Source organism: Jaculus jaculus, chromosome 19 (assembly GCF_020740685.1).
Source record: "Jaculus jaculus isolate mJacJac1 chromosome 19, mJacJac1.mat.Y.cur, whole genome shotgun sequence".
Lineage (NCBI taxonomy): Eukaryota > Metazoa > Chordata > Mammalia > Rodentia > Dipodidae > Jaculus > Jaculus jaculus.
Window position 1 is genome coordinate 21,628,645 of NC_059120.1, and position 14,194 is coordinate 21,642,838.

Here is a 14,194-nt window from a genome sequence, read left to right on the forward strand (position 1 = left end):
TGCGGCCTGTCCCATTGCCCGGGGAAATGCTACGCCCACCCGAGGTGGGCACAAGCCTGCTTCTAAAAGACCCAAGCGAAGGGTGAGCCGGGCACCGGCAGCGCAGCAGTCACTATTGTCAGCGCCGGCAGCGGAAGGACTCGGTCCCACCGCAACGTTAAAGAGTCCCTCTTTGTTCGTCCCGGGCTGGGGACGCAGGGCGCGGTGTCCTTCCGCGCCGGCCGCGCAGGCCCCGCCCCTCCGCGGCTCTGGAGCGCTGCCATTCGGCCGCGGAGCCGCTGCGCGCTCCCACAATGCACCGGCGCTCCGCGGGAAACCAAAATGGCGAAGGGCTGTAGCGAAGTGCTCTGTGTTTGAGGCCGGTGTGCGAACGCTCGCTCGTCCCCTCCCCGCCCCCACCAGACCCTCGTCCCCCGAGGGCCTCGGCGTGTGCGTGCGTGCGTGCGTCTGTCTGCGCGGGGTGCCCGGTGGGGCGCGGGTGCCCAGAGAAGTGCCCGGGCTCAGCGGGGAAGCACCCACGGGGGGACGCGATTGGTCCTGTTTTCCTGTATGAAGCGGTTGGCACCACTGAAGTGACCGAATGAGGTGAGAGGACCTTGGCGTTGGGAGGCCGCTTTTCCGGAGGAGGTGGCGGTGGCGGTGGGTGGGTGGCGGTGGGGAGGAAGAAAGGAAGCGAGTCGCGAAAGGGGGGAAGATGGAGGCTCGAGACGGGGGTAGGGACTCTTGTTTGTGGGTGCCCTGCCGCGCGCGCGCGTGGGTGTGGGCAGAATGGCCGGGAAGGAGTCGCCCGCGGAATGTTGCAGAAAACCGGGGCCGAAAAGAAGCCGCAGGGGCGTGGGGGCCCGGGGGTGGCTGGGGGAGTCGGTTGGAGGGACGAGGTAACAACGTTGCGATCTGCGAGGCTGGGCTGGGGGTGGGCAGGAAGGAACCTGGGGGCGGAGGCGGTTGGAGGGGCAGGATGGACCAGGATGGGTATCGGAGGAGGGCTGGGGAGCCCAGTGGAAGGGGTTGCCTGGCACCTTAGGGGGCGCTAGGGGCAGTGGCAGCTGGGAATCAGAGAGCTGAAATTGTGTGGAATTGGAACGGGGCCGGTGTCCGTTGCAAGGGCTGTGGATGGAGTGTGGGGATGACGGGGACCCCGAGGAAGCAAACCCTGGAAGCTGTAAGGTGCGAGTCAGACGAGACGGGAGAGACATGTTTGTCTTTTATTTGGATCGTACTGAGACGTTAAGTCTAGCTCATATCCTTGCTCCAATGTAGATGTGTATTCCTTTCTAATAACCTAGGTATATACGCTTTAAGGGCTTCTTTAAAATCTAAATTTGCCAAGATTTCCTAACAGGATACTAAAGTAGTTGCCAGAACTCTTGACTGTGATTTACAATCTGGTGTCCTAGGTTAGAATATTTCTTTGGAAGCAATTGGAAGGAACAGATGGATTTGTCGGGGGAGTTGAGAACAGTTCTTGAACAATGGGAAGAAAGATTACGGAATGTTACTTTATTCTTTAAGACATTTAGCTTTGGTTAAAGGTGGAAACCATGTTATACTGACTCGAATGTGAAGACCTATGTAAGCCTGTGTGTAACATAAAGGGAAGTACCAAAGCAGGTCACAGAGGTACAAATATGTAAATAGTGGCTGATTTGACACCAGATGGTCTAGTTGTAACTTTCCTTCAGATAGATTTTATGTGATCTGTATACCACCTTGCCTACAGGCTACTTTCAACTCCAATTCCTATGTTTTTCATTTTCTTTTGAATATTGCTTTTTTTTGGTGGAGGTAGGGAATTAAGTATTTGTTGTAGATTAAAATAAAATATATCTAAATTGTTAAATTACCTTTTACGAGGGTGGACAGTGCTTTCAACTGGAACCACTTTGACCAAGGCTTTAGATGCACAGTTACTGAAGCCAAGTTTTTGGTTTGTTTTGCTTTGTTTCATGAAGTAGGATCTAGCTTTGAGCCCAGGCTGGTCTGAAACTGTAGCCCAGGTTGCCCTCAGACTCTGGCAATCCTTCTGCCTGCACTTCTCTAGAGCTGTGATTGCTCTAGAGCTAGGGCATCTGGCTCAACAGTTGAGTTTAAATTTTCCAAAATAAACCATTTTGTTTTCTACTGAGAAAGTTGTTTACCCTCCCAAGTACTTGCAGTGATCATCTGAGAGGGAATGGAAGGTGAAATTATTTGTGATCCTAAATATAAAAAAAAAAGGTTTTGAATTTACACTTCAAAATTTGCTTAGGCTCAGTTTTTTAAATTGCTAAAAATGCTTTATTTGAATTAACAATGCACCTGTTTCCTGATACTGCATATTTTTGTTAACGGACAGTCTTACCTAACAAGGTGAAATCCACACAGAGTTTTAGAACTAGCAGTGGGAAATCCTGTATTTAAATTTTTTCTAGATAAAACAAGTTTGTTTATTATTTTTTTCTTTCTTTCTTTCTTTTTTTTTTTTTGTTTTTTCAAGGTAGGGTCTCACTCTAGCTCAGGCTAACTTGAAATTCACTGTGTAGTCTCAGGGTGGCCTCGAACTCACAGCGATCCTCCTACCTCTGCCTCTGGAGTGCTGAGATTAAAGGCATGCACCACCATGCCTGGCTGAAACAAGTTTATTTAATACATCTTAAGTTATGCATGTTGCAAAGCTTTGTTCAGAAAGGAATTTTATTTTGTGTTCTGCTGTGGGCCATTAGCTTTTTGATGTCATGGATTATAAATGGACCTTTCCATTAGGCTTTGAAAAGATAATCTACTTCATTCATATTTTATTATAATTTTAAAATCTGACCCCAAACTAGACATCATAATAGTGGTAATCTGTCTTAATAGGTGGGGAAATTTGCCTCTGAGGAGTTGTCATGTCCAGTGTCTTTATTCTGAAGTAGACTTAACTGCTGTTTATCTATACCATGCAATATATCCCTTCATAGATTTTTTTGTTTCTTCTGTTCAAGAAAATTTTTTTTGCGTATATGCAGACAAGGTGTACATGTGTAGAGGTTAGAGGTCAGTGTCATATATGTTATTCTATTGTTCTCCACCTAATTCTTTACCTTTTAAAATTTTTTATTTATTCATTTGAGAGAGAGAGAGAGAGAAAGAGGGAGGGAGAGAATAGGCACACTAAGGCCTGCAGCCACTGCAAATGAACTCCAGACACATGCGCCACCTTGTGCATCTGGTTTACCTGGGTCCTGGGGAATTAAACCTGGGTTCTTTGGCTTTGCAGGCAAGTGTCTTAACTACTAAGTCATCTCTCCAGCCCTTCCTTCCTTCCTTTCTTCTTTCCTTCCTTCCTTCCTTTCTTTAAAGAGACTAGAGTTAAATGTCATATGTCTTCCTCTATTGCTCTCCATCTTGTTCATTCTCATTCTGGTTTCTTCATAGTAGTCTCTTCACTCTCTAGCCCAGGCTGACCTGGAACTCTTTGTGTAGCCCCAGGTTGGTCTCCAACTCATGGGGATCCTCCTGCCTCTGGCCCTTGAATACTGGAATTTAAGGTTTGCACCATCACTTCAGGCCTCCTTTTCTTTTTTTGTGAATTTGTTTTTATTGGGGCTTAGAGGTCATGAGATATAAAGGTCACCTTTGGGCATTTCCCCCCAGCCCCCTCCCCCATGCCCCTTTTGAAAGAGAGAATGGGCACACCAGGGCCTCCAGCCACTGCATAGCAAACTCCAAATGCAGGCACCACTTTGTGTGTCTGGCTTACATGGATCCTGGGGAATCCAACTTGGTTTCTTAGGCTTTGCAGGTAAGTGCCTTAACTATTAAGCCATCTCTCCAGCCCTCTTTTTTTCTTTTTTTGACGGGGAGGGAGTAGGGTCTCCTAGACCCTGATCTGGAATTCACTGTGTAGTCTCAGGGTGGTCTTGAACTCACAGCAATCCTCCTGCCTCTGCCTTCTGAGTGTTGGAATTAAAGGTATGAACTGCCACACCTGGTAAGACTGTCTAAAATTAATTATTATTATTATTTTTGTTTTGTTTTTTCGAGGTAGGGTCTTACTCTAGCCCAGGCTGATCTGGAATTCACTATGTAGTCTCAGGGTGGCCTTGAACTCACTGTGATCCTCCTACCTCTACCTCCTGAGTACTGGGATTAAAGGTGTATGCCACCACGCACGCCTGTTTTTTTTGTTTTTTTTTTTTTACTGTATGTATACTATGGCTCAAGTGTGGAGGTCAGAGGACAGCCTTAGGTATCATTCTTTATTCTACCTTGTTTGTTAGCTATGTTTGCTATGGGAGTGCTGAGATTACAGGCACACACTGTGTCATGTCCAACTTTATGCGGATTCTGGGGATTCCTCAGGCTTGCTTGGCAATGAATGCTTTATTCATTGAGCCTTCTCTCCAACTCCACCTTTTTTTTCTTGAGATAGGGACTCCTATTGGACCCAGAGCTTGGAAGTTCTTCTGGCTATTGGGGATCCTAACTCAGGTCTCATGCTTGTGTGGCAAGTACCCTATCCACTGAGCTATCTCCCCAGCCCCAAGAAAGTTTGTTTCTTGGAGTTAAATACAGCATTTGAACCTTAAATTGGAATGTAGAAGTCTCTGTGGGTCTTTAGACTATTTTTGTTATTTATTTATTTGAAAAGGGGAGGAGGGGAGGGAAGGAGGTAGAGAGTGAGAATAGGCTTGCCAGGACCTCTTGCCACCGCAAAGAATTCCAGATGCATGGACCACTTTGTATATCTGGCTTTATGTGGGTAAGGAGGAATAGAACCTGGGCCATCAGGCTTTGAAAGCAAGCACAGTTAACTGCTGAGCCATCCCTCTAGCCTATATATAGTGTTGTGGTTTGATCTACAATTTGCTTATTAACTGGCTTTACGTGAGTACTGGGGATTTGAACCCTGATCCTTAGCTTTGCAGGCAAATGCCTTAACTGCTGAGCCATCTCTCCAGCCCCCATTATCTTTTTTTTTAAAAAAATATTTTTATTTATTTATTTGCAAGCAGACAGACACACACACTCACTCACTGTCAGGGAGAGAGAGAATGGGTACTTCAGGGCCTCTAGCTACTGCAAAAGAGTTCCAGATGCATGTGCCGCTTTGTGCATCTGGCTATGGGACCTGGGGAATCAAACTCAGTCCATTAGGCTTTGCAAGCAAATGCCTTAGTCACTGAGCAGTCTTTCCAGCCCCTATTATCTTCGTATGTATGTAATTCACATGGACCCTTTTAAGGTATTCAGTGATATTTAGTGTATTCATGATTTTTGCAGCTGTGGCTATTATCTAATTTCAGAACATTTCATCATGCCAAAAGGAAAATTTGAATCCATTAGCAATCATTCCTTGTTCCCTTCTCTCCTTAGCCCCTGGCAACCACTAATGCACTTTCTGTGTTTATAAATGTATCTATTCTGGATGTTTCTTGTAAATGGAATTGTATAATATTGACTTTTGTGTCTGGCCTCTTTTACTAATTATAATGTTCTCAAGGTTATTACGTATTATAACAAATTTCATTGTATGAAGTGTATGTGTGTATAAAACATTGCTACTCAGATGGAAAATGGACATTTTGGTTGTTACCTTCCCTTTACTATTACTAATTCTATGAACATTCATGTAAAACATTTTAAGCAACTCTTTTTCAAAGAGATTGCATCATTATATAATCCCTCTAGCAATTATGAGGTTTTTTTCAATTTCTCTACATCCTCACCAATATTTGGTATTGTCTGTCTGTTTTTTTTTTTTTAATTTATTTGAGAGAGAGAGAGAGAGAGAGAGAGAGAGAATGAGAATGAGAATGAGAATGAATGGGCATGCCAGGGCCTTTAGCCGCTGCAAACAAACTCCGGACACGTGTGACATTGCGCACCTCCATCACCGTATGTCTAGAATTACGTGGGACCTGGAGATTCAACTAGAATTACGTGGGACCTGGAGATTCAACATAAGGCAAAAACACCTTAACTGCTAAGCCATCTCTCCAGCCCTGTTTCTCCTCCCCTCCCCCCCAGGTAGGGTTTTACTCTAGTCCAGGCTGACTTGGAATTCACAGTCTCAGGGTGGCCTTGAACTCACAGTGATCCTCCTACCTCTGCCTCCCAAGCACTGGGATTAAAGGTGTGTGCCACCATGCCCAGCTACTTTTTATTTTTAGAGGGAGAGGGAGAGGGAGAGGGAGAGGGGGAGGGGGAGGGGGAGGGGGGAGGGGTGGAGGGAGGGAGGGAGGGAGGGAGGGAGGAAGGAAGGAAGGAAGGAAGGAAGGAAGAAAGAAAAGGCCCCAGCCACTGCAGTTGAACTCCAGATGCTTGCACTGTCTGGTGGGCATGTGCTACCTTGAGCCTGCCTCACCTTTGTCTGTCTGGCTTATGTTGGATCTGGAGAGTTGAATATGGGTCCTTAGGCTTCACAGGCAAGCGCCATAACTGCTAAGCCATCTCAGCCCTTTTTTTGTTTTGTTTTGTTTGTTTGAAATGGGGTCTTGCTGTGTAATCATAGCTGGCCTGGAACCTGAATATAGAGCAGGCTGGCCTTGAACTGGAGGTAATCCTAATGCCTTTGCCTCTCTAGTGTTAGGATTACAGGCATGTGTCACTTCGTCCAGCTTTATATACCTTCTTTCTTTTTCTTTTTTATTTATCTTTCTCCCTGTCTCTCTCTCTCTCTCTCTCTTTTTTGCTTTTCGCTGTCTTGCTCTAGCCCATGCTGACCTGGAATTCACTATGTAGTCTCAGGGTGACCTTGAACTCAAGGCTATCTTCCTACCTCTGCTTCCCGGAGTGCTGGGATTAAAGGTGTGTACCACCACCCTTGGTTGTAATCTGCCTTTTAAAGTAGAATGTTTGGGGTGGGAGAGATGGCTTAGTGGTTAAGGTGCTTGCCTGTGAAGCCTAACGACCCATGTTTGACTCTCCAGATCTCATGTAGCCAGATGCACAAAGGTGAGGCAGGTGCAAGGTCACATATGCCCACTAGGTGGTACAAGTGCCTGGTGTTTGATTTTAGTGGCTCAGGCCCCAGTATGCCAATTTTTTTTTCTCTCTCTCCTACCTCTGTCTTTGGAGTTCTGGGATTAAAGGTGTGTGCCACTGTGCCCAACTATATACCTTCTTTCAAGTACTGTTTAGGTCTTTTGCCCAAACTTAAAGAACTCAAAATTTTTTTTTTTTGTTATTGAGTTGTAAGTATTCACTAATTTTTAAACTTCTGTTTAAGAGAGAGAGAGAAAGAGAGAGAGAGATGTGTGTGTACAAATGGAGAGAATGAGTGCACCAGGTCCTCCAGCCTCTGCATGTGCCACTTTGTGCATCTGGCTTATGTGGGTCCTGTGGAATTGAATCAGGGTCCTTTGGCTTTGCAGGCAGATGCCTTAACTGCTTAGCCATCCCTCCAGCCCGGGAGTTGAGTTTTAAAGGAAGAGTCAGTACATTAAAGGAAGGAGGAATCCAGGACACCATCATTATAAGTAGTAGTTAAGAAAGGAAGCACTTTGACAGTGATGCCAGTTAAAGTAGAAGTACTAGGGGAATCCAGGCATGGAAATAAGTTTGGAAACTTTAAAAAATATATATTTTGTTATACGTGTGTGTGTTTGTGTGTGTGTGTGTGTGTGTGTGTGTGAGAGAGAGAGAGAGAGAGAGAATATGAATGAATGAATGAATATATATGGGTGCGCCAGGGCCTTCACCGGCTGCAAATGAATGTGCCACCTTGTGCATCTGGCTTGCGTGGGTCCTAGGGAATTGAACTTGGGCCCTTTGGCTTTGCACGCATGTGTCTTAATTGCTAAGTCATCTCTCCAGCCCTGGAAATTTAACACAGGGTGAGGTAGCGATCCTTCTACCTTAGCTACCCAAATGTTGGAACTAAAGGTGTGTGCCACCACGCCAGGTGACTCAGGTTTTTTTGCTAGCAATTCATGAATTCCCCATCACTTATTAATAGAAGGTAGTTTATGTAGTCCTGAAGCACTTTTCTAGCACTCGTGTGCTTTTAAAACTTCAAAACTGGTATAATTTTGGTGCTGTCCACACTCCGCTGAGGCCATGCTTTTCTCTCATGATGATGAAGCTTCCCCTTGAGACTGTAAGCCAGGATCCACAACTTTCCTCCCATTCGCTGATGCTTTTGGTCCTCTGTTGCATTTAGCAATGTGAAGGTAACTATAGCAATCAGTTTTTCAAAAAATGGAGAAGGGGAAGGAGTCCTGATGGAGGGAAACTTAATTAAATCATGTCTAGAAGTACACCATTTTATCACTAATAGATGATACCAGTTGGGACTAATACGTAGTGCAATAGGTAAATATTTGTAGATAGGAAACTTGATAGTAGCAGTGAATGACCTTATCACACCACTTGTTGATTCTTGGCCTTCTCTTTTATTTGTGTGACCTTTATTCATAGTTGAGATCCAGTTCACACTTTTCTTTGGATTTTTTTTCCCCCAAGGTAGGGTTTCACTCTAGTCCAAGGTGATCCTCCTCCCTCGTCCTCCTAAGAGCTGGGATTAAAGGCATGTGCCACCATGCCTGGCTTCTTTTTTTTTTTTTTATTTTTTAAAATTAATTTTATTTATTTATTTTTTTTTGTAAGGACAGAGAGACAGACAGAAAGAGAATGCCACGCCAGGGCCTCTAGCCCTGCAAATGAACTTCAGATGCATGTGCCCCCTTGTGCACCTGGCTTATGTGGGCACCGGCGAATTGAACCTGGGTCCTTTGGCTTCACAGGCAAACGCCTTAACTGCTAAGCCATCTCTCCAGCCCTCCCCCCCTTTTTTAAAAAATTCCAAAGTAGAGCTAGTAGCTTGCATCAAGGACACCACAGGTTTATTATTTTGTTTCCTCCTTGGTCTTAGGACCAAAGTCTACAGGATTATATGAAAACTCTGAAATTTCCATTCAGTTCAATCTTCCTGAATTACTAGTGCAAGTCTTGTTTATGTAGTATAATAACTTCACCAGTTTTCACCTTGCTCATGAATGTGTGCATAGTTTGCATTTATCTGTGTTCTCATGAATTATTGGCTTTGCTGACTTTGTTTTTCTCTGTATTGTACATAGTTCTCTTTTTGCTTTTGTTTTGCTTTCTTTTTATTTTCTTTTTTTCCCCCCGAGTTAGGGTCTCACTCTAGCCCAGGCTGACCTGGCACTTACTCTGTAGTCCCAGGCTGGCTTCAAACTCATGGTGATCATTCTAACTCTGCCAAGTGCTAGGATTAAAGGAGTAAGTCATCATGTCCAGCTTCTTTTTATTTTTTGTATTGTTCTTGTGTGGTTACTAGCTACATCAGAACTAATAAGTCAGCAAGTATTTGCAAAATACTGTCACTGTTAACCATTAAACTGTCACTGTGGAGACATTTTCTATTCACAAATAGTTTTATTTTTTTCATTTTTCGATGTAGGGTCTCACAATAGCTCAGGCTGACCTGGTTCACTATGTAATCTCAGGGTGGCCTTGAACTCATGGCAGTCCTCCTACCTCTGCCTCTCTGAGTGCTGGGATTAAAGATATGCACCACCGTGACTGGCTTATTTATTTATTTATTTATTTTTAATTTTTTTGTTTATTTTTATGTATTTATTTGATAGCGACAGACAGAGAGAGAAAGAGGCAGAGAGAGAGAGAATGGGCGCGCCAGGGCCTCCAGCCACTGCAAACAAACTCCAGATGCATGCGCCCCCTTGTGCATCTGGCTAATGTGGGTCCTGGGGAATCGAGCCTCGAACCAGGGTCCTTAGGCTTCACAGGCAAGCACTTAACCACTAAGCCATCTCTCCAGCCCTATTTATTTATTTTTTGAGGTAAGGTCCCCTCTAGCCCAGGCTGGCCTTGAACTCACAGCTGCCCTCCTTCCTTTGCCTCCTGAGTGCTGGGGTTAAAGGCATGTGCTACCATTCCTGGCTATCTGTAAGTAATTTTTAGTTCCCTTGTTTTGTTTTTTTGGTCTTTTTGTGATATTTGTCCTCCCCCCCCCCCCCCCCCCCCCCCCCCGTGCTAAGGACCAAACCCAGGGGCCCTAGGCAAGCGCTCATCCACTGAGCTAAATACCCAACCCCTGTAAATAATGTTTAGATGACCATTAGTACTTTTTGGGGGGAGGGTTCAAGGTAGGCTGTCACTCTAGCTGAGGGTGACCTGTAATTCCCTATGTAGTCTCAGAGTGGCCTTGAACTCATGGCGATCCTCCTACCTCTGCCTCTCAAGTGCTGGGATTAAAGGCATATGCCACGTCACCCAGCAACTATTAGTACTTTGATGAAAGTCTAAGATCTTTTTTTTTGGAGTGTGTTTGTGTGATGTGGTTTGTAATGTGATGTGTGTATGCGGATGCACACATCCCGTTGAGCATATATGAGGAGGCCAAAGGAGACATCGGGTGTCTTACTATTTTCACTCATCTGCCTGTTTCCTTGAGATGGAATTTCTCACTCAATCCAGACCTCCTGTGTTTGTCATTTTTTCCCCCTTAGTCAGCAAACCACAGAGGTTGTCCAGTCTCTAACCTCCATAGGGTTGGGGTTACAGATATTCATGGACATGCCCAGCTGTTTACATGGGTGCTGAAGAATTGAACTCCTGTGGTCATAGGCCATCTCAGGCCCTTGTGCTTGCCAAACAAAACACACACACACACACACACACACATGCACACACAATTGCTCTTGTATATGTATGTGTCCTTTAAAGTATATGTTTTTTATATATATATGTGTGTATATAATATTTTATTGTTATTTACTTATTTGAGAGAGAAAAAAAGCAGATAGAGAGAATGGGTGTGCCAGGGCCTCTAGGTGCTGCAAACAAACTCCAGATATATGCACCAGTTTGTGCATCTGTCTTATGTGGGTACTGGGGAATTGAACCTGGGTCCTTAGGCTTCACAGGCAAGCACCTTAACTGATAAACCATTTCTCCAGCCCCTATATGCATGTTTTTACTGAATAAATAATATTGCTCTATAAACTTTGTTCTGCTTTTTTTTTAATGTTGTGAAGTATAATATTCTGTAAAATTCAGGAGTGGTGATGAGAGTCTTCAGACCAAAGAAGGGGGAATGGCAGGGGAAGGTTAGTCTGAGAACCAAAGGGTGAGGAGTGGAAACATCCACATGGTCTAAGGGCCCACGTATATCCATCCTTTCCCACCTTGGCAGCAGCTAAACTGCAAGGGTGGGAATGTCAAAACCTTACAGGACACACAAACCTCGAATTCTGAGAGATGAACAGCCCAGGAGCCAGAAAAGAGGAAATAAAGCCCACCACCAAAAGCTTCATGAGCAACCAGTCTTTTCATCTTTGTCCAGGGCTGAATGTGGAATAAGTCCTGTTCTGTTTATTTTCTGCATGTCTGTCTGCATGGTGTCATACAAGTGTGTTTGTATGTGTATAGTCATATATGTATGTGGATGTGTACATGTGTGTGGAGGCCAGAAGTATGTCTTCCTCAATTGTTCTCTCCACATTTTTTTTTTTTTTTTTTGTCAAGGTGAGGTCTCATTCTAGCTCAAGCTGACCTGGAATTCACTATGTAGTCTCAGGGTGGCCTCAAACCTATGGTGATTCTACCTCTGCCTCCTGAGTGCTGGGATTAAAGTCCTGTGTTACCACGCCTGGCTTCCTCTCCACATTTTTTTTTAATTTTTTTATTTATTTATTTGAGAGCGACAGACACAGAGAGAAAGACAGATAGAGGGACAGAGAGAGAATGGGCGCGCCAGGGCTTCCAGCCTCTGCAAACGAACTCCAGACGCGTGCGCCCCCTTGTGCATCTGGCTAACGTGGGACCTGGGGAACCGAGCCTCGAACCGGGGTCCTTAGGCTTCACAGGCAAGTGCTTAACCGCTAAGCCATCTCTCCAGCCCTCCTCTCCACATTTAAAAAATGTTTTATGTATGGAGCTGGAGAGATGGTTTAATGGTTAAGGTACTTGCCTAAAAAGGCCAATAACCCAAGTTTGATTTCCCAGTACCCACATAAAGCCAGATGCACAAAGTGGCACGTGCATCTGGAGTTGGTTTGCAGCCCTGGTGTGCCCATTTTCTCTGTCTCTTACCTAGCGTTACAAAATTTTATTTATATGAGAGAGAGAAAAAGACAGAAATTGGGTGTACCAGGGCCTGTAACCACTTAAAATGAACTCCAGATGCATGTGCCACCTTTTGCATCTGGCTTTATGTAGGTACTGGATAATCAAACTTGGGTCTTAGGCATTGCAGGCAAGGGCCTTAATTGCTGAACCATCTCTCCAGCCCTCCACTTTCATTCTTTTTTATGTATTTGTTTTTAATTACATTTTAGAGAATGATCAAGAGAGAGAATTGGCGCGAGGCCACTGCAGTTGAACTCCAGACACTTGCACCACCTAGTGGGCATGTGCGACCTTGCACTTACCTCACTTTTGTGCATCTGGCTTATGTCAGATCTGGAGAGTTGAACATGGGTCCTTAGGTTTTGCTGGCAAGCACCTTAACCGCAAACCCATATCTCTAGCCCCACTTTTATTCTTTTATATGGGTTTTAAAAAAAGATTGTTTAGTTATTTATTTCAATTCAGAAAGAGAGAGAGAGGGCACGCCAGGGCTTCTAGCCACTTCAAATGAACTCTTAAACCCATGTACCACCATGTGCATCTGGCTTATGTGGGACCTGGGTCCTTAGGCTTCACAGGCATGTACCTTAAATGCTAAGCCATCTCTTCATCCCTGATAAGGGGTTTTTGCTGAATTTAGAGCTCACCAATTTGGTTAAACTAGCCAGTGAGTTCCAGGGATGATTCCATGTCTCTCCTATACTGGGATTATAGGCATGCATCACCATGCCCCTTACTTTTTTTTTTTTTTTTTTTTTGGTCGCTTTTTAAAAAATTTTTTATTAGCATTTTCCATGATTATAAAAAAATATCCCTGGTAATTCCCTTCCCCCCACTTTCCCCTTTGAAATTCCATTCTCCATCATATTACCTCCCCATCACAATCATTGTACTTACATATATACAATATCAACCTATTAAGTACCCTCCTCCCTTCCTTTCTCTTCCCTTTATGTCTCCTTTTTAACTTACTGGCCTCTGCTACTAAGTATTTTCCTTCTCACACAGAAGCCCAATCATCTGTAGCTAGGATCCACATATGAGAGAGAACATGTGGCGCTTGGCTTTCTGGGCCTGGGTTACCTCACTTAGTATAATCCTTTCCAGGTCCATCCATTTTTCTGCAAATTTCATAACTTCATTTTTCTTTACCGCTGAGTAGAACTCCATTATATAAATGTGCCACATCTTCATTATCCACTCATCAGTTGAGGGACATCTAGGCTGGTTCCATTTCCCAGCTATTATAAATTGAGCAGCAATAAACATGGTTGAGCACATACTTCTAAGGAAATGAGATGAGTCCTTCGGATATATGCCTAGGAGTGCTATAGCTGGGTCATATGGTAGATCTATGTTTAGCTGTTTTAGGAATCTCCACACTGTTTTCCACAATGGCTGGACCAGATTGCATTCCCTCCAGCAGTGTAGAAGGGTTCCTGTTTTTCCACATCCCCGCCAACATTTATGATCATTTGTTTTCATGATGGTGCATGCCCCTTATTTTGATGGAGGAGTGTTGGAGATTAAAATAGTGATTATGCTTGTGTGTGTGGCAAGTCTTTTACTCACTGAACCATCTCTCTAGCATTAGAGACCCAGGTAGGGTCTCAGTCTAGTCCAGGCTAACCTGGAATTCATTCTGTAGTCTCAGATTGGTCTTGAACTCACAGTGATCCTTCTACCCATGTTTCCTGAGTGCTATGATTGAAATGCTTGCACCACCATGCCAAGCCACTTATCTTCCCCTCCCCCAGGTAGGATCTTATTAGAGTTTAAGCTGACTTGGAATTCACTATGTAGTCTCAGAGTGGCTGGAACTCACAATGCTCTTCCTACATCTGCCTCCTGAGTGCTGGGGTTGAAGGCGTGCTCCATCATGCCTGGCTTCCTTATCTTTTTTTTTTTTTTTTAATTGTATGTATTTGTAAGAAAAGAAAGACGGAAAAGAATGGGTACACTAGGGCAAGCCTCTCACTACTACAGATGAACTCCAGACACTTGTGCCACTTTGTGTATCTGGCTTTCTTTGGGTACTGGAGAATCAAATGTGGGTAGTTAAGACTTTGTTTATTAGTGTCTTTAATGACTGAGCCATCTCTCCAACCCAATTAATTCC

The 14,194-nt window shown here is 44.3% G+C and overlaps 1 protein-coding gene across 3 annotated transcripts in view; it reads left to right on the forward strand.

The window, feature by feature from the left end:
- Positions 1-313: 313 nt before the first annotated feature.
- The window catches only part of Mtf2 (metal response element binding transcription factor 2), a 58,967-nt gene continuing 45,086 nt past the window's right edge, over positions 314-14,194 (forward strand). For all 3 annotated transcript variants that reach the window (XM_045138591.1, XM_045138592.1, XM_045138593.1), the window contains exon 1: positions 314-585. In XM_045138591.1, coding sequence (XP_044994526.1) covers positions 581-585 — 5 coding nt within the window. In that variant the 5' untranslated portion in view covers positions 314-580. The remainder of the gene's footprint in view (positions 586-14,194) is intronic.